Genomic DNA, 26237 nt, shown 5'->3' on the forward strand with positions numbered 1-26237 from the left:
AAAGAAAGTATTGCAGAGAGAATGACCTGATATTAAATACTCCGATTAAAAAAAAAAATACTGTGATTAAAATTAGATCAATTGAGAACTGTATCTTGACTACTATATCTGATTTAGCAATGCTGCAATTTAGTGACTTCAATTATCAATTTCCATATGGTAGTGATGAGAGCAACAACTTGAGTGGAGTAGATCAAGAGGGAATGGCAGGGGATGAACTGAAGACTGCAAGTATAGACAACTCTTTTAAAGGAACTTGCGATAGGGGCGCCTGGGTGGCTCAGTCAGTTGAGCGTCCGACTTCGGCTCAGGTCATGATCTCGCGGTCTGTGAGTTCGTGCCTTGCGTCAGGCTCTGTGCTGACAGCTCAGAGCCTGGAGCCTGTTTCAGATTCTGTGTCTCCCTCTCTCTCTGCCCCTCCCCCACTCATGCTCTGTCTCTTTCTCACTCTGTCAGAAATAAACATAAAAAAAAGAAATTAAGGGAACTTGCGATAAAGAGAAACAGAACTAGGGTAATAACATTCCAGCATCAAGAGATCACTTGTATCTTTTTAAAATGTTCCATGTTTATGCATTTACACTTGCCATCCCTTCTTCTGGAATACCCTTTCTAATCTTGATACCTAACAAATTCTTTGTTTTTAAGACTTATTTGTTCATTGAACAAATATTTGTTGTGTTCATGTTATTTTCCAGGCCCTGTTACACGGGCCACAGAATATATCAGTGAATAAAACAGAAAAATCTATGACCTTCTGGAACTTAAATTCTAGTTGGGGAAAACAGGAAGTAAGTAAATTCTGTAGAATATTAGATAGTGCTTTAAATGCTATGGAAAAAAATAGAAAAGGGTAAGAATGATCAGACATGCCAAGAGAAGGAGCTACAGTTTTGAATGGCCTCAGTGAGAAGGTGACACAAGCAAAGACTTGGAGGAGAGTGAATGAGCCTTTTATATATCTGGAGGAAGAGCTTTCCGAGTAGAAAGAATGACCAGTACAATGGACTTGAGGCTGAAGGATGCCTACCATCTGCCAGGAGCAATTAGAGCTTGGTAGCCAGTGTGGCCTGGAAGGAATGGACTAGTGAACAGAAGAAAGTTCAAATTGGAGAAATGGAAAGAAGAGCAGATGTTGAAGGGACTTCTTGACCACTGAAGGACTTCAGCTTTTATTCTGAGAGAAATGGGACCATCAGGGAGTTTTTTAGATTGTCTAGACTAAAAAATGTGCTGTAGTGAGGGCAGCAGTGGGAATAGGGGGATAAGAGGCTGTTGCAATAATTCAAGTAAGATGAGTCCGTGCCTTGATCTGGGCTGATAGTAGTGGAAGTGCTGAGAAGTGGTCAGGTTCCTAATGTACTGTGAAGGTTGATTGGGATAGGAGAGAGAATTTTGGCCAGAGCAACTAGAAGGATGGTGTTGCTATTAACTGAAATAGAGAAGGCTCTGACTGAAGCAGGTATGAGCAGGTTAAGTTTGATATGCCCTGTTATAATTGTTTAAGCAGAATTGTGAATCCAGGGAGGTTCAGGAAAGAGATCCAAACTGAGATCATAAAGTTTAGAGTTCTTGGCATTTTCTAGGTGGTATTTTAGCCATGACTATCAAATCACCAAAGGAGTGAGTATAGATACCCAGAGGAGATCCAAGGAGAAAATCTGTTACAAGTTTGGAACATTTGTAAAAGAGAAAAGAAACAGCTAATTAAGTAGAGGAAAAAACCCAGAAGTTTGGTGTGCTGGCAGCCAAGGAAAGATAATTTTCGAGGAGGAAAGAGAAATAACCATATCAAATGCTGCTGCTGGATCAAGTTAGATGAGGACTGAAAATTGACCATTAGATTTAGCAGTGTGATGGTACTTCAAGATTAGCACTTTTGGTGTAGTCATAGTGAAAGTCTGAGTGACATAGGTTTAGGAAAGAATTGGAAACTGAGTACAGACAGTTCTTTCAAGGAGTTTTGCTATAAAGAGCTTCAGAGAAATGGAGGAGTAGTCTGAGGACGAAGTGGGAACAAGGGAAGGTTTTTTAAGATGAAGGAAATAGCAGTATGTTTGTATGTTGATGAGAATGATCCAGTGGAAAAAAAATGACAATGAAGAGGAGAGAATTATGGAGTTATGTCTTTGAGGAGGCAGGATAGCATGAAGTCCAGTGCATGGATCCTTATCTAAGCAAAGCAGGACTGACATTAGAAGATAGATGGTTCATCCATCATAGTGGAGAGAAGACAAGGGCACAGATACAGATGATAATGGGTAGGTAATTGTAATGAGAGCTTTGACAGAGTTCTCTACAGGTTGCTTCAGTGTTCTCAGAGTAATAGTGAGCCAGGATATGAAATTAGCAGCCAATAAAGAGTGACCCAGAGGTTGGCTATACCATCAGGATGTAAAGGGTTATAGAGTCTGATGACATTATATTCAAGGCTGGGGATTTTTAGGGAGGAGAGAGAACAAATGGTCTGCAAGCATGAATGTAGTGCATCCTTTAGGAGGTGAAAGGGAGAAAATGGCCACCTCCTGACAGGGAGGGGAATCTGCATCTTCCTGGGAGCAGCTGGTTCAAGAAGATGAAGGGACCATTTAGAGGAGGGACTGAAGTTAGAGGTTTTGATAGTGATGGATTGTGAGTTCCAGAGACCTTCACAAGGTAGGACAGGGGTGAGATATGAAGACTCTTCATTTTCTGTGGCTGTTGTAACAAATGACCACAAATCAGGTGACTTTAAACAGCAGAAATTTGTTTTCTCACAGTTCTGGAGGCCAAAAGTCCAAACTCAGTGTTGCTGAGCTGAAATTCTGGTGTTTGCAGGGCTGTAGTCCCCCGGAGGCTCCAGGGGAGAATCTGTTCTTTGCCTGTTTCAGCTTCTGGTGGCTGCCAGCAATCCTTGGCTTCTGGCCGGATCACTCAATCTCTTCCTCTCTCCTGTATGGACACCAATGAGGCCATTTGGAGGCCTAACTAGGTATAATCCAGAATAACCTCTCTATCACAAGATCCTCAACTTAATCACGTCTATAAAAACCCTTTTTCCACATAAGGCTTAGAATGTAAGGATTAAGACCCGATATCTTTGGGAGACCATTTTTTAGCCTACCACAGAGCTACAGGAGGATTAGGATGAGGGAGATAGGGAGATGACAGTGACCTGGGAGTCCAAAGATTCTGTGATTGACATAAAGAGCATAGTGAGATTAGTCCTGTGGATTTAAGTCAGGTAGTGGTGGAAAGGTTGAGTATTGGAAGTTAGGCAAGTGCAGGTAATGGGGTTTCTTCTTGATCTCTGAAGATAGAGACAAAGAAGCTTGGGGAGGGAATGGGAGCTTTGAAAGGTTAGTCTTGTCTAAGTACATAGCTCAACGTCAACTGTCCCTTCTCAGTAAAACCTTTTCTGATCATTTTCCTCTGCCCAGGCAGAGTTAATTACTTTTATGCATTGTATATTATATCATTTATTCTTGTCATAGTATAATGTGATTATCTTCTTCTTTCTACTTTTAGACTTTAAGGTCTAATAGACCATAACTGTAATGGACAAATAGACACACTCAAGATATCCTGCCTAGTCCTCCAAACTAGCTAGCATGCCTCCTCTCCCACAAGATTAGGTATATCTGTTCTGTGCATTCTCTAAGGTTACACTTCTTACATTGTCAAAATAGGATCTGTACCTACGGTGGACTCTACATTCCATGACTGACATGCCTATACAACCGTATCCTGTTTTCTGTCTGCTGTGCCTAACCTAGCTCCTGGTATGTAGACATAATAATATAGATTTGAATGAAAAAATAGTCATTTACCTTTTTTGGATACCACTTTAAACCACTCCTGGCTACTTGCATACTTTCAGATTTTATACAAAGCGTTTTGTAAATTCTTTTTTTTTTTTAATGTTTATTTATTTTTGAGAGAGAGACACACAGAGTGGGAGTGGGAGAAGGTCAGAGAGAGAGGGAGACACAGAATCCAAAGCAGGCTCCAGGCTCTGAGCTGTTAGCACAGAGCCCGATACGGGGCTCAAAGTCACAAAGAGTGAGATCAGACCTGAAACAAAGTTGGATGCTTAACTGACTGAGCCACCCAGGCACCCCTGTAAATACTTACACACAAACAAATTATACCATATAAGTCATGATTATTACCTTCTGGAATGTATCAGATACCCTTTTTTCTTTTATTAATCATTGCTCTGATTTCTTTCTTTCTTGTTTTTACTTCAGTGATGGAGAACCCAGTGATGGAAACTAGCTCACTTTTTACCTCAGGAATTAAGAGACATGTGAAAGACAGAATTTCAAAGACTGGGAAGTTGAATGTTTCTCTTGCTTCAAAAATCAAAACAAAAATACTAAGTAAGTGCTATTGGTTTTAAAGTATGCTCACATTTTTACTTTCCCTTGGAGAATTGATACAGTATTTGGCACTTCATTTTATCAAGTATAGAAAATGACTAAAATGACAATTTTTGTTAAGCGATACTTTTTGTGCATTCAATCCTTTCTGTCTCCTTCAACTCTTATTAGTTTAATGGATATGATGATTTACCCTCAGTGGTGACAGCAGAATTTTCAGCAGTGAGGCCGGGGTAGCCTAAGGCAGCTACCTCCTACACTGCAAAGAAAATACCAATGTGACATTTCAGGAAAAGAGCTAAAAAACAAGTGACAGATTGTTCTAGTATGCTGTAGCAATTGGATGATGGGTAATCTAGAATGATTGGCCCAGGTAGAGTGTCGTCATGGGTGATTTTATATAGCCAAAGCTCATGATGGTATTGAACATTTTGGAGATAGGTTTCATGGATTCTGGAACTAAGAGGTCAGAAGGGAAAAAAAAAAAAAAAAGTGGGAAAAACTGCCAATATAAATTTCCATTACTTCTGAAACTTATCTCAGTGTTTCCTATCCATCTCAGCAGGAGTAGAGAAGGTTTCCTGTAGATATAACATGTTTGAAGGGTAATTGTGTGTGCCCTCTGAAATAGCTGAACCTCCTGAGTATCTTTAAATCTTAATGTTGCTCCTACCCAGGTCTCTAGAATCATGTGGTATATTAGACCACCTTGTGTAGTGGCTGTTTGCTATTCTCTTTGGCAGGACCATTGCACACTCACTATTATGAAGGAACATCCGGAGTTTGAGGAGTGCGACAGGAAAATATTATCCTTTAGCTCTGGAAGTCTTAAACTGGTTCTAGTCTGTTTTCATTCTAGTCTGTTTTCTGTGTCAAGGGTGGCTGTGTGAAACTACTTTCTTTATGCAAAAGATAAAGTACTTTTTTGGACCCTTTTTTTGATGCCCAAACAATGCTTGAATATTTAAAATATGTTATTACTTTTATAAACTTATTTTATAGATACTAAACTTCCATTCAGTGGGATATGTTGTTGAATAGTAGCATTTAAATCTAAATTATGAAAATGTAAGTATGGTTTATGTGTACTAAGGGAACACACTATATTTAAGGTGAGCTTTACCAAGGAATTCACGATTAAATTTCTCTAACAACACAGAAGCATTTCTGATTTAAATTATATTTACATAGTGCTTGTAAAGAGAAGGCATCGAGTTTAGATTGCAGTAAATGCCAAGAAATAAGAATTGGATATTTAGGGTAGCAATAGAAAATCCCACAGGGTTTAGATGGTCTGTCCAACTTTACACTCATTATGGTCCCTTTCACTCAAAATTTTGAAAAATGGGCTTTGGAAGCATTAACTGATGTGTTCCATTCTGGAGCCACAGAAACTGACTTTAAGATTTTAATGGCTACCCTAATACCTATGGGATATCTCCAGTTAGAGCTTTGGAATCAGCTTCTCCATTCTACCTCCTAGTCAAAGTAGGAGGGAAGGTAGGGCAGCAAGTATCAAGATTTAGTTTTTATGACTGGTCTAATTATCTAGGATCCTGCATCTGTCCTAGACATCCTTTATCTCTAACTCTATTTACAACATTCTGCATTCCTTACAGTTTGTTTGTTCTTCATCTTCTGTCTGGCTTTTATTTCTGGTCTGTATACATTTTTTTTTTAATATTGTCATTCTGTTGTTTTCCAGCCTTTAGTTAAGACTTATAAGTGAAATATATGTTGCCTAAAATAGTTTTATAAGGATATGAAAACAAGGTATAAGTTCAATATTAACTTAAAAATTTTTTTTACAGATAATTCTTCCATTTTCAAAATTTCTTTAAAGCACAACAACAGGGCATTAGCTCAAGCTCTTAGTAGAGAAAAAGAAAATTCTCGAAGGGTTACAACTGAAAAAACGCTATTGCAAAAAGAAGTGGAGAAACTGAATTTTGAGAATGCATTTCTTCGCCTAAAACTAAATAATTTGGTATGAATACTATATTGTGTTTGAATTCTAAATTATAACTAAAATCTTAACTGTGTTATTAAAGAAGCTCTAAAAGTGTTTTTCAAATATCTAATTATTGTAAAAAATTATTGAAAGAATATGCCATGTTAGTGGACAAACTTAATGGGTAATAAAATAGGTGTCTTTAACTCTACATTCTAAATGTCACTTACAGCCCTGCAAACCAGTATAATACCTTGATCATTATTTGGTTGTTTATCATTAGCAAAACTTGGTGCATTACAACAATGGGCATAATTCCTCCAATGAAAAGAGGGGAGTTCCCAGAGTGTTTGTATTCTCTTTAATCCCAGCATTTCACTGGCTACACACCAAATAGAATGAAGATTGTAGTCGTTGTTTTCCCTTCCAATTTCCAACTCTGTCCACGGACAGGTCAGTAAGAGCCAATGGTTAGCTAGGCTGCAATTTATAGATCTAACACCAAAATGAGCAGAAGTTAATTTAAAATGGAAAAATTGATCTACTATTCATGAGTGTTCAATTCCTTGATAAACTATGTTAACTTGCTGTAGGATGTATTATTACTGTGAGAAGAAAGAGAAATGTTCGTAGGAAAATTTATTATTGAGAACTCAGAAGCATTCAAGGGGTGTGTGTGTGTGTATGTGTGGGTGTTTGAACTATAGCATGTAGTACCTTTTTATTTCAGTGTGATCTCAGTTATTTTCTAAGTCTTCTCAACTGATGACATCCATACATGTATGGTATAATAAACTCCAAATCTTAATTGATTAAAAGTGTCTTTATTTTAACACAGAATAAGAAACTTATAGAAATAGAAGCACTCATGAACAATAACTTGATAACTGCAATTGAAATGAGCACTCTTTCTGAGGTAAGTAGAGTTTATATGTAAGTAGTGTAATTTTTTAAGCATTACTAAGGATAATTAAGATTAAGTAGCATTAAACTAACTTAAACTTTGTGCAAAGAAATGATAACACCAATTTTAACTGGCTAACAGCACATTATCATATGGCATAATTGGTTTATTGAAATTTTTACATAAAAATTAGGTTTTGATTAGAAGTAACACGGGATTAGACAGCTCAGTGGAACATAATGGCCCCTGAACAACTAAAACACAGCTAAAAAAGACATTGATAGAAAAGTAGTATTTCAAATTAGAAAAGGATTTGTGTTATTAAAAAAAAAAGATGGGTACAATTGAACAACTATTTTGGGGGAAAAAATAGAGGCAGATCCTACTATATACCATTCTCTAAAATAAATTCTAGATGGATTTAAATGTAAAAAAGGAAATCATATAAAATAAGAAATACAAATATATTCATTTTAAATAGGAGAGGCCTTTCTATACCTAGAAACAAAGCAAGTAGAAGGCATAAAGGAAACTATTGGTGGATTTTCTCAAAGAACATTCTTAGAAGGCTAAAAATCATAAAAATAAAAAGCCAATGGCAGACTGGGAAAATTAAACATACAGCAGATAAAGCATTAATATCGATAGTTAAATACCTCTTGTAATCTATCACGAAAATATAATCAGTAGTAAAATTAGGAAGGGAGGAAAGCCAAATATTAGTGAAGTTAACTCAATTATCTAAATAGGAAACATAATTGTTGTAAAGTAGTATCTAATGAGAAGGCAAAATATACATAATAAATAAACTGAAGAAAGGTTAGTGAAGTCCCAATTGTAGGTAAATTTCTTGATAGTAATGGAGTTTAGTGCTTTATAGGGCAGCTTTTAAATGGAATTGCCGGGGCGCCTGGGTGGCTCAGTCGGTTGAGTGTCTGACTTCGGCTCAGGTCACGATCTCGCAGCTCTGTGGGTTCGGGCCCCACATTGGGCTCTGTGCTGATGGCTTGGAGCCTGCTTCGGATTCTGTGTCTCCCTCTCTCTCTGTCCCTAACCCACTTGCATTCTGTCTCTGTCTCTCTCAAAAATAAATAAACGTTAAAATTAAATAAATTAAATAAATAAAATAAATGGAATTGCCTATATTTAGCTCCCAGCTCTGTTAACTTCCTGGTCCTGTGACTTTGGCATTTAATTCTGAATCTTAGTTGTCCTCTTGTGCCTAGTGTGGCTAATGGTAGTACATCTATGAAGAATTAGTGTGAGAGTTAAATGTGGCTAGCATGTGTCCTCACAATAGGAAAAATGCAATAAATGTTAGCTGTCATTACTTTTTTATTATTGTGTGTGCATCTTCCTGTGTTTTCTAATTTTCTGCAAATCTCTCCTTTTAAAAACTTATTTTTAGTCATTTATAAGGCTTTTAAATACATAGTCTTTCTGGTAAGAAAATAGGAACTCTTTCAACTTTTGTGATCAGTGGTTAGCTCCTTTGTCAGAAGCTTTATAAAAGCTAGCCAAAGAATGTGTACTTTTATCTCCTAACTTCATCCACATTTGGATACAGAAAAGATTTGCGTACATGTCCCAGTGAAATAATGTTCACAGGAGATGTAGCTCTTAGCATTATAAATTTGATACCTAGTACAACCAGTGAACAGAGGTATACCTTATACATTTAGTATCCTCTAAGGAGAAGAGATGCTTGCTTTTCACTGGGTGGGTGGGGGGGTAGGCAGAGTCAGGGAGGGGGCTCTGTTTTGCTGATCAGCTTGCAGGGCTGAATCAAGTTGCCTTGAATAAATTACTAAGATCAGAATCAGATATAGCAGTGGGGAGTCTAAAGTTAGTACAGGAATTGACTTAGAGAGTAAGGGAAAGAAGCTAATTAATTAGCAAGATCTGGAGGAACTTTGGAGAACAGATAGCCCTAAAAGCATTGCTCAACTACTTGTGAATTATGTGATACAAAGCTCCTTCCTTCCACTAGTTCTTTAAAAAATATTTAGTAAAGTCAACTTTATTCCCGATGCTTTTTGTGTGGCTCTCTTTGGAGAACTCAAGGCTGAGATCAGCATCTGGATTTAGAAGAAGGTAAAAAACAGTAAATGGAGGAGCTGGATGATGAAGGGACAGCATATAACTTTGGGATCTACTTTCTTAGACTTGCTATTTAACAGACTAACTTTTGCATATCAAGTTTTGAGTTTTGTAGTTCCTTTTTATTTGGGGAAGAGAATGATGGGGACTGTAGATGTTCTAATATCAGAACAATATAATGAAGTATATAGAATGAAATCTCATATAAGCTTCTGTTCTGCTTTCAGCCACTTTATTCTTCCTCCTTTCATCTCCCCACACTACCTACATGTAACTGCTTTGTTTCTTTATATTAAAACAAAACATATAAATATTTTCTTAATTTTCTTTCTTACACAAAAGATAATATACTATCCCTAATGCCTTGTCCTATGCCTTACTTTTTTTTAATGTGACCTGTCTTGAAGATCTTGCCATATGATTACAAGAAATGCTTCCTCATTCTTTTCCAGTGCTATTTAGGATAGATCCAGAGTGGACCTCTAATCTATTTAACACTATCCAACACTATGTTGGATACTTGGGTTGTCTTTTGCTTGGCTTCACATTAGTGTAGAATGCCCTTTCCTCTTGCATTATTAATTTTTTCCCTCTCTCCTGGATTATTCCTATCAGGAAGCAAAAATGTTATCTCCCGTCTTTAAAAAATAAAACAAAACAAAATGAAACCTCTTACTCCAAATAACTCCCCACCCCCAGCTACTTTCTCATTTTTCTCCTTTATAGCAAAACTCTGAGAGAATTGTTCACACTGTCTCCAGTTTCTCTTGAACCCACAACAATTGGAGTTTCATCACCACTCCACTAAAAGTGCTTTTCTGGAAATTGACCTCCATGTTACCAAAACCTCTTGATAGTTCTTGGTCCTTACGTTGACCTTCATGTGACTTTTACAACACTATATTCTCCTATGTTTCTTCCTACCTTTCTGATTATTCATTTTTAGTCTGTTTGCTGTTTCCTCTTTATTTTCCTGACTGCTAAATTTTGGGTGCCCCAGAACTCAGTTCTTGGACTTCTTTCTTCTATCTACATTTGTTCCCTAAATGATTCATCCATTCTCATGGATCTGATTATTGTTAAATGCTGATGACTCCCAAATTTGCATCTGCAGCCTCCCCGTCTCCTCTGAACTCCAGACAATACCTAGTCCACTACTTATTTCGCATTTCTATTTGGATGTCTAAGAGGTATCTTAAATTTTGCACTTGCCACCAAACCAGTTCCTTTTGGGGGTCTTCATTTCAGGTAACTGCAATTCTGTTTTCCTGTTTTTTCCTCACATCCTGTACCTGATCCCTTAGCAAATGGTTTTAGTGCTGCTTAAAGCTCAGTCCAGAGTCTTAACCACTTCTCACAACCCTCACTTTCACCACCCATCCAAGCCCCCATTTTCTCTTACCCAAGTTCTTGGAGTGGCATCCCAACGTGGGCTTCTTGCTTCTGCCTTGCCTCTATATTCTCTTCCCAGCGTAGCAGCCAGATTAATACTGTTAAAACAGAAGTCTCTGCTGAAAGCTCTCCAGTGGCTTCCCATGTGATCTATTGCCTATTATTGTCTGAATACTGAAACTTGTGTTCTTTCTCTCACCTCATTGACTACCCTACTCCTTCCGCTCTTTAACATCTTCAATCTGCAGGCCTCCTCCCACTTTTCAAACACAGGCAAGCTGCCACCTCTGGGCCCTTGGTCTTGTTCTTCTTTCATATGGCCTACTCCCTACTTCCTGCAAATCTTGACTCAAGAGTGACTTCAGTCAAGCCTTCCCTGGCAACCTTATATAAATTTGAATCCTTCCCCATCCCTGCCCCTACATTTTATACTCTGCTTCTCTGCTTTAATTTTTCTCTTTAGAACTTAACACTATATGACATAATTTTACTCATTAATTTTATTACTCATCTTACCAGAACATAAGATTCTTGAGTATAGAATTTCTGTCTATATAACAACAATGTCTAGAACATAATAGAAAGCAATAAATTTTAATAAAATGTTGGGTAGTGTTTCCTCATTGAGAATGATCCTGTTTTTGTGGCTCTGGGTGGCTCAGTCAGTTAAGCTGCTGACACTTAATTTCAGCTCAGGTCACGATCTCTTGGTTTTTGGGATTGAGCCCATGACAGGCTCTGTGCTGACAGCACATGGATCCTCTCTCTCCCTCTCTCTCTGCCCTTCCCCCAATCATGCTGTCTCTCTCAAAATAAATAAACATTTAAAAAAATTAAAAAGTAAAATATATTTTTTTTAAAAACGATCCCTTTTTTTAAGGGTAATGTACATATTTATCTTATATGTTATTTAGCTTTTTATTTTAAGTTTATTTATTTTGAGAAAGAGTGCATGCATGCAAGCAGAGAAGAGAGAGAGAGAGAGAGAGAGAGGGAGAGAGGGAGAGACGGAGAGAGAGAATACCAAGCAGGCTCTGTGCTGTCCGTGTGGAGCCTGAGGCAGCTCTCGATTTCACGAACTGTTGAGATCATGACCTGAGCTGAAATCAGGAGTCGGTTGCTTAATTGACTGAGCCATCCTGGTGCCCCCATTTAGCTTTTTAAATAAAAAAATGATAAACAATGTAAAATACTTTTTTTAGCATCTATGATGATAATCATATGGTCTCTCTTTTTAGGTGTATTATGATAATTTATTTTAGTAGCTTTCCTAATTTTGTAATTCTAGAATAAATTTCAGAAATGATTTATTATTCTTACAATGTGCTGCTAAATTCTTTTTGCCAGTGCTTTGTTTAGGAATTTTTTTTATTGTTAATTCACAAGTGAGATTTTCTTTTTATACAGTCTTCAGGCATTGATAAAAATATATATGAACTGGAATTTGGATGTTTTCCTTTTCCTATGATCTGGAAAGATGGTACAGTATTAGAATTATTTTTTCTTTAAATGCTTCATAGAATTCTGTGGAACCATCTAGACCTGGGTCTTTCTTGGTAGGAATGGTCACACTTTGTTAACTTTATTTCTTCTATGGATATTAGTTTGCTTGGGAAAATTTCTTTCTTTTGTGGTTGGTTTTATTCAGTTATATTTCCTTAGAATTATTATCTCAGACATGTTTTCAAATTGATTTGCACAGAGTTGACCAAAGTAGTCTGTTATTTTTTAATTTTGTCTGTGTTATATTTTCCCAGTTGACTAATTTTGTGTATTTTGGGCTTTTCCTTTTTTTTTTTCCCCTACTAGTTTAGGTGCTTGTGGTTTTTTTCATTTATTTATTTTTTTTTTTCTTTTTTAAAATAGTAATCTTTGGGGTTTAATTTTCAACCTTTAATTTTATTTTGTTGTTTCAAACTTACTAATTTTTGCTTTTATCTTGAGTAGTAAGTCCTTTCTTCCCCTTTCCTGTGGTTTATTTTATTGTTACTTCTTTACCTGAGTCAGATGCTTATTTTTTTTTTTTTCATTCTTTAATAACTGTAGGAAGGTGCCATTTTTTCACAGTGCTCTGAAGATTTTTATCTTTAGTTTTGAGAAATATGACTATGATGTATCCTTGCATGGATTTCTTAAAGTTGTAGCATTTTGAGGATTCACTCGGCTTAAATATGTGGTTTGATTACTTTTGCCAAGTTTGGGACATTTTCAGCCGTTATCTCTCTCAAACTTTTTCACGTCTGCCGTCTTTATCTCCTTTTGGGACTTCAGTGACATGAGTGTTATATCTTTTGTTATAGTCCCATAAATCCCTGAACCTCTTAATTATTTTCAGTTGCTTCTCTCTTGCTCACATTGGATGCTTTCTGTTGCTTTCTGTTCAAGTTCGCAGATTTTTCCCCCTCTGTTTTTGAGTCCATTGAGTTTTTAACTTATTTTATTTTGGTTATTGTATTTTTGTTTCTTTTTTATATCTTCTTTTTATTTGCTGAGATTTTCTGTTTCTTTGCAAGATTTTCTATTTTTTTCATTTGTTTTAAGCATGTTTGTCATTGTTTATTGAAACATTTTTATGATGGTTGCTTTAAAATCCTTGTTAGGTAATTCCAGCATCTTAATGTTGGTGCTGTATTATTATCTTGTTGTTGCTGTCTGTTGATTGTCTTTTCATTTTCAAATTTATAATTTTCAAATTTAGGCCTTTTCCTAATTCTTGGTGCAATGAGTTATTTTATATTAAATTATCTTGGGAGGTGCCTAGATGGCTCAGTCGGGTAAGCATCTGACTCTTGGTTTTGGCTCAGGTCATGGTCTCACGGGATCATGGGTTCCAGCTCTTTATCAGGCTCCACGCTGACAGTGTAGGACCTGCGTAGGATTCTCTCTCTCTCCTTCTCTGCCCCTCCTCTGCTCATACTCTCTCAAGAAAAAAAAAAAAAACATCTTGGCCATTTGGGTATTGTATTAAGAAACTCCAGATCTTATGTAAACATTCTGTTTTGACAGGCACCATTTGATAGTATCATAATGCCAGTGATAAAGGGATGTGCCACCTACTGCCAAGTTGGAGGGGTCAAAGTTTAGGTTCCCCACTCAGTTTCTGTTGTCACCCTGGTGGAGAGGGTGTCTCCTCACTGATGGATGGAGCTAGGACTTCAGGCTAACACCACCCTGGCTGGGACAGAGTAGGGTGCCTCATGACTTCATGGCCTCCACTGACAGCAGGATTGGGGGAATCATAAAGGGGGAGGTTGTTATTATTGAAGAGTGGTGAAAAGAATGGTTCTACTAGACCTCTTCTATCCCCACCCTAGAGTAGAGGAAAAGGGCTCCTTGTTATTAGCAAGTAAGAATGGAAGTCCAGAGTCCCCATGTGTTCTCCACTGACATTGCTGGTACAGGGGGTATCCTCATTACCCCTGGGATGTCCCACCTCTCTTCTTGGCCTTTTCTGACAGTACAGTTTGGAGGACAGTTGCCTTGTGATAGCCTGGTGACTATGGAAGTCTAGGCTCCTCATTTGGCTTTTGTACCTTTTTCAAAAATTAATTGACCAAATATGTGTGGGTCTATTTCTGGACTCTTATATTTCACTGATCTTTTTGTCTGTCTTTATGCTAATACTATACTATGTCAATTATAGCCCTCCAACTGCTTCTTTTTCAAAGTTGTTTTAGCTATTCCGGGTTCTTTGCATTTCCATGTGAATATCAAAGTTAGTTTGTTGATTTGGTTATACCCTTGTTTCTATTACAGGTTAGCACCATAATAAAACATAGTTGTGTGTTGCTTAATTTTATGATCTTTATTAAATAAATAAAACATGTTCAAAAAATGTCTGAGAAAATTTAGAAAATACTATAGATAAGCAAAAATTTAAAAGATATATTAAAATCACCCAGACCTTAAATGTAAAAGACCATTAAGAAATATGGATTATAAAGTGCAATCATATGTTACACAATGCATATGTGGCATGAGCATATTGCATATTTATGTCAAGATATTATATAGGTATACACAGGTATATTTATTCATATGCACAGAAGACAATTTATTTGGGAGTTTATGTACCAAAATCGTAGTAATGATTATCTTTGGATGGCATGATAAAGGATGAACTATGTTTAATCTTATCACATTATTCTCATTCAGCTATCAAAGGCTAATGCAAGAATTGTTCTATTGCTATTGGTATACTTGTGTAATTTGGTGCTTCAATAACAAACATTTAATGAGATTAGAAATTTTTTTCCTTTTCCTTTTCTTTATTCTTTATTTCAAAAATAGTTTCACCAGAGTCCCTTTCTACTGCCAAGTAGCAAGAAGAAACGGACTAGTAAACAGTACAAGTTGATGCGACTTCCATTTGCAAGGTAATTGCTTCAAACTTGGTTAAATACTTGCACACCTCTACCTAGATAAAACTTTGAACAGTTTTTATTTGGGTCTTCTTCCTTGAAACATAGAAAAACATTTAAAAATAAGTAATGAAATACTTGTTAACATTGTACCAGTGAAAGAAATTGGAAGCATAATCTAATAGAGTTCAGTTTTAAACTTTGAAATAATATTCAGCTTTCCCATAGACTGTAGAGAAGAAAGAGCCAAAGGTGAACCTTTAGTTACATGGGTTTGAATTATACTGGTTCAGAGTGTTTAGATTTTTTTTTTTAATTTTTTTTAATGTTTATCATTTTTTAACGTATTTATCATTGAGAGACAGAGAGAGACAGAGCATGAGCATGGGAGGGGCAGAGAGAGGAGAAGACACAAGGTCAGAAGCAGACTCCAGGCTCTGAGCTGTCAGCACAGAGCCTGACACGGGGCTCAAACTCACAAACCGGGAGATCATGACCTGAGCTAAAGTCGGACGTTTAACCAACAGAGCCACCCAGGCACCCCCAGAGTGTTTAGATTTTTATGTAGCACATTGTGTTTGTGTATGTTGTACAATATTTTGAGTTTCATCAACCTGTAGTTGCCTAGTAAGGTAGGAATGAGATGATCTGTAGTTTCTTGGTACAGGTTTTATCTCCAGGGCTCCAAGGAAGCTTACCCATAAATTCAGTAACTATGTGCATCTGTAGTATCTGCTACTCGTTAGTTCTTTTCTTTCTTTTTCCTTAAGTCCCCACTGGCCTCGTTTTATGCTGGGTAAATCTGGTAACTATTTCTATCTTTATTATCTTGAATACTGCTCCAAGCTTTAAAATTAACTTTCATCATTGCTATTTCCTAACCAAAATTTACCACTTCTTGATTAATTTGATTATAAATCATAGTAAACAGCTTATTTCAAACCTGTCATTTTAAAGACAATTTCTGAAGTCCAGAGAGATAAAATGACTTAATGAATTGATGGCATTGATTAAAATTCTCTTGTCTGTTAGAGACAGAATTCTTTGTTATGTCATTTACAGGTTTAATGCTTTTATTTAAATGCACAAGTAAATGCACTTACATATTGAAATGCTATCTGTAACATAGTAAAAAATAGTAAAAAATTCTGTATCTACTGTGTCACTCTCTATTCTTTATGTTTATTTTTTGAGGGTGGGGGAGGGGCAATGGAAGGGGAGAGAGAGAGAGAGAGAGAGAGAGAGAGAGAGAGAGAGAGAGAGAGAATATGAATCCCAAGCAGGCTTCACACTGATAGCAGAGGAGCCCAACATGGGGCTCAAACTCATGAACCACAAGATCATGACCTGGACTAAAATCAGGAGTCGGTCCCATAACCAGCTGAGCCACTCAGGCACCCCTAATTGCTGTAGTTTTAAAATAGATACATTTTGGGGCGCCTGGGTGGCTCAGTCGGTTAAGTGTCCGACTTCGGCTCAGGTCATGATCTCGCGGTCCGTGAGTTCGAGCCCCGTGTCGGACTCTGGGCTGATGGCTCAGAGCCTGGAGCCTGCTTCCGATTCTGTGTCTCCCTCTCTCTCTGCCCCTTCCCCGTTCATGCTCTGTCTCTCTCTGTCTCAAAAATAAATAAACGTTAAAAAAAAATAATAAAAAAAAAAATAGATACATTTTACTGTCCTGTAGTTCCTTTACTTAGTTTTTTGTTTTTTAAGAATATCTTGGCTGTCATTATGCACACATTTTCCAATTAAGTGTCCTCTTGCGCTATAAAAAATTTCATTTTTTAGTAGAAATTGGAGTATAATATAGATATTAGAAATATTAGAAAAGTTGTAAAATCTTAGAGCCGTGGTGAATTTTCATAAGTAAACACTGTTGTATAATTAGTATCCAGACCAAGAAACAGAACATAGCCAGTACTTCAGACGCCTGCTCTGTGATCCTTTCTAGTCACTACTCACCACCCACCCAAGTATGAACATTATCCTGACTTCTAACATCACAGATTGAACAATTTTGGCTCATTTGAAACTTCTTGTAGTGAAATCATAAAACATGTATTTTTATCTGTGGCTTATTTTGTTGAGCATTATGTTTGTGAGATTCATCTGTATTGTTGTATGTACTTGTAGATCAGGCATTCTCACTGCTGTGTAATGTTGGATGATTATCCCATCATTTATTCATCCTTAAGATGATGAGCATTTACTTTGTTTTTGTTTTGGCCTGTTTGTTACAAACAGCGCTGTCATATATAAGCCTTTTGATGGATGCACATACAGATTTCTGTTGGGTATATACCTAGGAGTAGAATTACTGGGTTTTACATATATTTGGCTTTAGGAGAACCTGCCAAACAGTTTTCTAAAGGGGTTATACCAATTTACATTCCTAATAATGTATAAGAATTCCTGTTCTGTATCTCCATCAACACTTGTTACCGTCCTTTTCAGTTTAGCCATACTGAGCCATAATAATTAATCATTCATTTCCTTGATAAACAATGAAGTTAAGCACCTGTTTATATGTTTATTTTCTGTTAGATTGTCTTTTTCTTTCTTTCTTTCTTTCTTTCTTTCTTTCTTTCTTTCTTTCTTTTTTAAGATTTGCAGTTTCTATACATTGTGTGTAAATTACAAATATCTTTTACTCTGGCTTGCCCTGTCATTCTCTTAATGGTGTCTTTAGATGAACAGAAGTTATTTATAAGAATCTGCTTTATATGTCTCTGTTTTGTCCCTCATGGTTACTACTTTCTGTGGCCTTTCAAGAAAATCGTTACCAATTGGAAGGTCATGAGACATTCCCTTATGTTTTCTTTTAAAAGCTTAATTATAATGGGAAGAAAATAAACAAATAAGTAAATAGCAAGCTTTATTAACTTCCCTTTAATTTTTCTTTTTAAATTTTTTGAGAGAGAGAAGACACAAGGGAGCAAGGGCAAAGAGAGAAGGAGAGAGAGAGAATCCTTCAAGGAGCAGAGAGAGAAAAAGAGAAAGAAGCAGACCTCGCACTCACCCAAGGCAGGGCTTCAGCTCACCCAATGCGGGACTTGAACTCACGATCTGTGAGATCATGACCTGAGCTTAATGAAGTTAGATGCTTAACCAACTGAGCCACCCAGGCGCCCTTCCTTTCATGTTTAGATCTTCAGTCTACTTAGAATTTTGGGTATGATGTGAGGGAAGGGTCATTTTTTTCATGTGTAAATCCTGTTGACCTTGTATCATTTAATGAAAAGACCACCCTTTCCCCACTTCACTGCAGTATTATCTGTATCATAAGTCAGATGACTGGATGTGTATGGGCCTGTTTCTGAACTCAATATTCTATTATATGAGTTTTGTCAATATCACATCATCTTAATTACTAGCTTTGTAATAAGTCTTGATGTTTGATAGTGTCAGTATCCATTTTCTTTATTTAGGTTTTTGTTCTTGAACATTATCTTAGCTCTTTTGACCCCTTTGCATTTCCAAGTGAATTTTAGAATCAGCTTATCAGTTTATACACACACACGCTCTCTCTTTCAGTTTTGGAATTTTGATTGGGATTATATAGAATATAGTTCAGTTTGGGGAAAATTGACATTTTATAAAATTGAATGTTCCGTCAATGAACATGGTATATCATTGTTTATTTAGATATTATGTATATTCTCTCATAGTTTTATACTTTTTTGAGTAGTTATTGCATGTCTTAGATTTTTTCCTACTTATCTGATCTTTAGTGCTATTCTGAATGTTATTGGTTTTATTTATTTATTTATAAATGTTTATTTGTTTTTGGGAAAGAGAGTGTGAACAGGGGAAGGGCAGAGGTAGGGGGGACAGAGGATCCGAAGTGGGCTCTACCCTGATAGCAGTGAGCCTGATGCAGGGCTCACACTCACAAACTGTGAGATCATGATCTGAACCAAAGTTGGGCGGTCAACCAACTGAGCCACCCAGGCACCCCTGAATGTTCTTGTTTTTAACTTTAATATTCTTCTTGATGCTAGTATATAGAAGTACAATTAATTTTTGAATATCAACCTTGTTTCCAGTGACCTTGCTATTAATTTTAATAGTTTATCTGTAGGTTTTTTTTTCCATTTTCTATGAATATAACTTTATTATATATTATATATATTGTAATAGGGACAGTTTCCCCTTCTCTGCTTTAGTTTGTACACCTTTAATTTTTTTCTTATCTTATCGTAGTGACTACTTTTTGTTCATTAATGAATAAAAGTAATAATAATGGAGATTCTTACTGTGTTCCCATTATTTAATATGTTTGCTTTTGGGTTTTTGTAGGTTCTCCTTAACAGAATAAATAGTTCCTTTGTGCTCCTGGTTTTCATGAATGGCTTTTTAATTTTATCAAATGCTTTTTATGTCACTATCAAGAATATGTTATTTTTTTCTTTTTTTTCTATTAATGTAATGATTTTTAATATTTTTTCTATTAATGTAATGAATTTTAAGCATTGATATTTGAATGTTAAATCATGATTACAATTGTGGAATGAACTGCTCCTGATGATACATCCTTTTGATATGTCAGTAAATTTTACTTGGTAACTTTTTAAAGGATTTTTCCTCATACGTTAATAATAAAGATAATTTATAATATTTCTTTATTGTAATAACTTGAGGTCCTAGTATTCATACTATGCTGGTCACAGTAAATGAGCTGATAAGTACATTTATTTTTTATTTTCTAAAAGTATTTGTGTAAATTTTTTTTCTTTAAATGTTTATGAGAAGTTATCTGGGCCTTTCATAGATAAAGGAATATTCAGGTTTTCTATTTTTTCTTGTGTCGGGTTTGTGTTTTCCAAAGTTTGTCCCTTTAATCTAAAATATCAAATTATTGGTGTATAGTTGTTGATAACAGCTCTAGTTACATGTTTAATGATTGTAGGATATGTACTGATGTTCTCCTTTTCTTTAATATTGACTTTTCTCAATTTTTTTCTTGATTTGTTTTGCTTTAGGGATTTATCAGTTTTATTCATCTTTACAAAATGAATTGTCTTTTGGGCTATGTTGATGTTTCTTTTTAGTATATTTGTTTCCTGTTGAATTTAGTCTGCTCCTTATCATGTCTTGCCTTTCTGTTTTGCTTCTTTTCAAATTAAAACTGTGATTATTACTATTCTTAGTTATTTCTTGAGCTAGTTTACATTATTAATTTTCAGACTTTCTTTTAAAAAATATGCATTTAAGGTTGTTTTTCTGTAAGTATAGCTTTAGTTGCACTGCACAGTTTTTGATATGCCATATCCTTATTATCACTCAATTCACAATATTTTTTTTTTCTGTTCTGATATATACTTTTATCCATGGGTCATTAACAAGCATACCAAATTTCCAATCAGCTGGATGTTTTTTCAAATTACTTTTTATTGTTGATTTCTAGCCAGTTTCCATTGTAGTTACAGAACATAGATAAATGATTTTAGTCTTTTGAAATTTATTAAGACTTGCATTAAGACACAACTTGGTCTAATTTGGTAAATATTTTGGGTGCACATAAAAAGAATGTATTTTGTGGTTGTTGGATGCAGTATTTTATATATGTCAGTTTTATCAAGTTTACTGATTATATTGTTCAGAAATTCCATGTCTTTCTTGCTTCTGTTACCTATTCTATCAGCTACTGAGAGAAGTGCATTAAAGTCTACATCTATGATTATGAATTCATCTGTTTCTCCTTTTAGCTTAGTCAGTTTTTGCTTTATGTACTTTAAAGCTGTTAGTAGATGCATGTAAGTTTAGAATTGATTTGTTTTCCTGATGACTTGTTTTGTCAATATGAATTATTTCCAGAAATGACTCTTGCTTTAAAATCTACTTGTCTCAGAGACACCTGGGTGACTTGGTTAAGCATCCAACTTCGGCTCAGGTCATGATCTCTTGGTTCAAGGGTTTAAGCCCCACATTGGGCTCTGTGCTGACAGCTCAGAGTCTGGAGCCTGATTCAGATTCTTCCTCTCTTTCTGCCCCTTCTCCACTCACACTCTGTCTCTCTCTCTCACTCAAAAATAAATAAACATTTTTTTTTTTAAGTGTACTTAGCCGATAGAACATTTCTCTGTACAGTAGAACTTTGGATTGCAAGTAACTTGTTCTGTGAGTGTTCCTCAAGATGAACAAACATTTCCAATAAATTTTAACTTATAAATAAGTGATGTCTTGCAATATGAGTAGTATGTGACACCAAATGTCACATAATCACAACTGAACCAATGGCTCTTGAAATTTGCTTTGATATTCAAGTGCTTTGGATTATACAAGCATGTTTCTGGAACAGATTATGCTCTCAAACCAAAGTTTTACTGTATATCTTTTTCTATAACTTTACTTTCAAATTCTGTTATATTTAAAATGCATATAATTACAGGGCGCCTGGGTGGCACAGTCGGTTGAGCGTCCGACTTCAGCTCAGGTCATGATCTCACAGTTTGTGAGTTTGAGCCCTGCATCAGGCTCTGTGTTGACAGCTCAGAGCCTGGAGCCTACTTCGGATTCTGTGTCTCCCTCTCTACCCCTCCCCTGCTCATACTCTGTCTCTCTCTCTCAAAAATGAATAAACTTAAAAAAAAAAATACATATAATTTCATTTTTTTAAAAAATGAATTCAGTTTAACATCTCTTTTAATTAGAATGTTTAATATGTTTACATTTAATATAATTGCTGATATAATTGGATTTATATCTGTCTAGTTATTTTATTTTTTAATTTTTTAAACATTTATTTTTGAGAGACAGAGAATGAGCATGGGAGGAGCAGAGCGAGGGGGAGACACAGTACCTGAAGCAGGCTCCAGTCTCTGAGCTGTCAGCACAGAGCCCAATGTGGGGCTTGAACTCACGAGTAGTGAGATCATGACCTGAGCCGAAGTCAGATGCTTAACCGACTGAGCCACCCAGGCACCCCTATTTTATTTTTTTTAAGTTTGTTTATTTCTTTTGAGAGAGACCAAGAGAGTGTGAGTGGGGCAGGAGCAGAGAGAGAATCCCAAGCAGGCTCTGTGCTGTCAGTGCAAAGCCAGACGTGGGGCTGGATCCCACAAACCGTGAGATTACGATCTGAGCTAAAATCAAGAGTTGGACACTTAACCCACTGAGCCACCCAGGCAGCCCTAGTTATTTTCTACTTGAGCAACCTGTTTTATGTTCCCTTTTCTCTCCTTTCTTGATTTCTTTTGAAATAAAATATTTTTTCTTATTTACATTTGTTAACTATTAATTTGTTATCATCTACTCTTCCTTTATGATTACTCTAGTGATAGCAGCATTCATCCTTAGATTGTTTTAACTCTCTAATACAAATTATTACTTTACCACTTTCTCAATAATGTTAGCACGTTAGAATGCTTAAGCTCCACATTTCTGTGTCCTACCTTTATGTAAATCTTATGTATTTTCATTTTCTATATATTTTAATCCCACAAATTGCTACTTTCATTTTTTTGTGTAGTTAAGATTCATTTAAATGATCTACATATTTAACTGTTCAATTTTTTCATATTGCTTCCTGCATTTTTTTAATTGCCCACTCACAACTTTTTCCTCCAGCTTTACTGAGATAAAATTTACAAATAAGCTTCTTTCATTTTGATATTTCCTTTTAAGATAATATTCCTTCTGCTGAAAGAAATTCTTTATTCTTTCTTTTAATGCAGTTCCTGGCAGTGCATTCATTCTGCTTTTGTTTTTCTGGAAACTTTTTATTTCATCTTCATTTTTGAAGAGTATGTTTGCAATTTAAAAATATTAGGTTGGGAATCATTTTTAGTGATTTAAAGATGTTATTTTATTGTCTGTGGCTTCTGGCTTTTCTTTTGAAAAGGTAGCACCTTTTTTGCAAGTTGAAGAAAGACATTCCTTTTTTTTTCTTTCTGAATTAACAGGGCTATTTTTTAAATTTATTTTTAATTTAAATCCAAGTTGGTTAATATATAGTGTAATAATGATTTCAGAAATAGAATTTAGTGATTCATCACTTACATATAACACCCACTGCTCATCCCAACAAGTGTCTTCCTTAAAGCCCCTCACCCATTTAGCTCGTCCCCTAACCCAACACCCTCCAGTAACCCTCAGTTTGTTCTCTGTATTTAAGAGTCTCTTATGGTTTGTCTCCCTCTCTTTTTATACTATTTTTCTTCCCTTCCCTTATGTTCATCTGTTTTGTATTTAAAATTCCACATATAAGTGAAATCATATGATACTTGTCTCTCTCTGACTGGCTTATTTTGCTTAGCATAATACATTCTAGTTCCATCTATGTTGTTGCAAATGGCAAGATTTCATTTTTTGAACCCCAAGTAATATTCCATTGTATATAAATATCACATCTTCTTTATCCATTCATCAGTAATGGACATTTGGGCTCTTTCCATACTTTGGTTGTTGTCAATAGTGCTGCTATAAACATTGGGATGCATGTGCCCCTCCAAATCAACACTCCTGTATCCTTTGGATAAATACCTAGTAGTGCAATTGCTGGGCCATAGGGTCTATTTTTAATTTTTTGAGGAAGCTCCATGCTGTTTTCCAGAGTGGCTGCACCAGTTTGCATTCCCACCAGCAGTGTTGTTGCCCAAGTTGTTAATTTTAGCCATTCCGACAGGTATGAGATGGTATCTCATTGTGGTTTTGATTTGTATTTCCCTGATGATGAATGATGTTAAGCATTTTTTCATGTGTCTGTTAGCCGTCTGGATGGAAAGACATTCCTTTTTATTCTGGTTTGCTCATTGTTTTTATAATGAATTTGTATTTTGTCAAAAAAATTTTTTTTCTGTCTGGAGAGAATCATGACTTTTCTCCTTTATATCTGGTTTCATCAATGTTTTTTCTCAGTTTTTCTTCCATTTCATATTTCATTGGTGTCTGCTCTTTACTATTTCCTTTATTTTACTTTTTAAAAATTGAGATATATTTTTCCTTTCTGTTAATGTGGTGACTTCAGTTTATTTGCGTTAAACCAAATTTTTATGTCACAAATTCCACTTGGTCATGGTGTATTATTCTTCCTATATATTGATGGATATGATTTGCTAACATTTTCTTTAATTTTTTTATCTGTATTTATAAGGGATATTGGTCTATAAACTTCTTACTGTAATTTTGATGGGTTTTGATAAGAGTTGTCCTGGCTTTGTAAAATGAAGAAATATTCCCTCTTCATTTTTTTGAGTTTGTAAAACTGGTATCTCTCCATTACGTGTTTGAAAGAATTAATAAGATAGGTAATTTGGATGTGAGTTTTTAATTTATTAATTTGATTTCTTAAATAAATATGGAGCTTTTCAGATTTTCTAGTTCTTTTTAAGTCAATTTAGAAAATGTTTGTCTTTCCAGAAAATCATCCATTTTATCTAGGCAGTCAAGTTTTTTGTTATAAAGTTGTTTATAAAATGCCCTTATTATACTTTTTTTAAAATGTTTTTAATGTTTATTCATTTTGAGAGACAGAGCGTGAGCGGGGGAGGGGCAGAGAGAGAGGGAGACACAGAATCTGAAGCAGGCTCCAGGCTCTGAGCTGTTAGCACAGAGCCTGACACGGGGCTCGAATTCACAAACCACGACATCGAGACCTGAGCCGAAGTCAGGTGCTTAACCAACTGAGCCACCCAGGCGCCCCACCCTTATTAAACTTTTAATTGTCTGTGACGTCTGTAGTGAGGTTCTTTCTCTCATCCCCGATATTGGTAATTTGTATCTCTTTTTTTTTTTTTTTTTTTTTAAATTTATCAAGCTAGCTATAGTGTTGTCAGTTTTATTGATCCCTTAAAGACCCAGCTTCTGGTTTTTTAAATATTTCTTTTTAGTTTTTCTTCCATTTCATACTTCACTGGTGTCTGCCCCTTTATTTATTTATTTATTTATTTATTTATTTAAATGTATATTTATTTTTGGAGAGACAGAATCTGAGTGGGGGAGGGGCAGAGAGAGAGAGGGAGACACAGAATCCAAAGCAGGCTCCAGTCTCTGAGCTGTCAGCACAGAGCCCCAATGCAGGGCTCCAACTCACAGACCACAAGATCACGACCTGAGCTGAAGTTGGCTGCTTAACTGACTGAGCCACCCTGGTGCCCCATGTATCTGCTCTTTATTATTTCCTTTCTTCTACTTATTTTTTAAAATTGAGATATAATTCACATAACAAAGTTTTCCATAACTGGAAATACACCCTTTTAAAGTGTATAGTACAGTGGATTTGATTGATTGATTGATTGATTGATTGATTTAGAGAGCAAGCACAGGGGTGAGACAGAATCTTAAGCAAGCTCCACACTCCTCACAAAGCCTAACGTGGGGCTTGATCTCATGACTGGGAGATCGTAACCTGAGCCAAAATCAAGAGTTGGATGCTTAACCAACTGAGCCCCCAGGCGCCCCACAGGAGATTTTAATATATTCACAAAATTTACAATCCTCACCACTGTGTAATTCCAGAATATTTTCATTACATCAGAAAGAAAGCCTGTATCCATCAACAGTCACTTCCCATTCTGCTCTTCTCCAGCCCCTGGCAACCGCTAATCTGTTTTCTGTCTGTCTCTATGGATTTGCCTGTTTTGGACATTTCATATCAATGGAATCACACAATATGTGGCCTTTTGTGTCTGGCCTCCTTCACTTAGCATACTATTTTCAAGTTTCATCCATGTTGTAGCATGTATTAGTACTTCATTCATTTTTATGACAGAATAATTTTCAGTTGTTTGCATCTACCATATTTTGTTTCCCCATTCATCAGTTAATGAACAATTGTGCTGTTGTTACTTTTTGGCTATTATGAGCAATGGTACTATGACTATTCACACAAAAGTTTTTGTGTGGACATAGTTTTCAGCTTATGCCTACAAGTAGAATTGCTGAGTCCTGTAATAACTGTATGTTTAACTTTTGGAGGAACCACCAAACTGTTTGCCAAAGCTGCTGCATTGTTTTACGTTTCTATCAGCAAAGTATTAGGAACCCAATTTCTTTACATCCTCACCAACACTTGTTATTACCAGTCCTTTTGACTACAGCCATTGTAGTGGGTATGAAGTGGTATTTCATTGTGGTTTTGATTTGGATTTCCCTGATGGTTAATGATACTGAGAATATTTGCATAATGAGCATATTTCATGATCATTTTATATTAGGATCATTCTGTC

The 26237-nt window shown here is 35.8% G+C and overlaps 1 protein-coding gene across 6 annotated transcripts in view; it reads left to right on the forward strand.

Moving 5' to 3' along the window:
* The window catches only part of SGO2 (shugoshin 2), a 68258-nt gene that overhangs the window by 25388 nt on the left and 16633 nt on the right, over positions 1–26237 (forward strand). For 4 of the 6 annotated variants that reach the window (XM_042995022.1, XM_042995025.1, XM_042995027.1 and 1 more), the window contains exons 2-5: positions 4230–4361; positions 6173–6348; positions 7151–7228; positions 14999–15084. In XM_042995022.1, coding sequence (XP_042850956.1) covers positions 4232–4361; positions 6173–6348; positions 7151–7228; positions 14999–15084 — 470 coding nt within the window. In that variant the 5' untranslated portion in view covers positions 4230–4231. Of the gene's footprint in view, positions 1–2822; positions 2972–3668; positions 3762–4229; positions 4362–6172; positions 6349–7150; positions 7229–14998; positions 15085–26237 lie in introns of those variants that run through there. The other 2 variants (XM_042995023.1, XM_042995024.1) reach the window with 2 other exon arrangements.

This window comes from Panthera tigris, chromosome C1, assembly GCF_018350195.1.
Source record: "Panthera tigris isolate Pti1 chromosome C1, P.tigris_Pti1_mat1.1, whole genome shotgun sequence".
In the NCBI taxonomy this organism is placed as follows: Eukaryota; Metazoa; Chordata; class Mammalia; order Carnivora; family Felidae; genus Panthera; species Panthera tigris.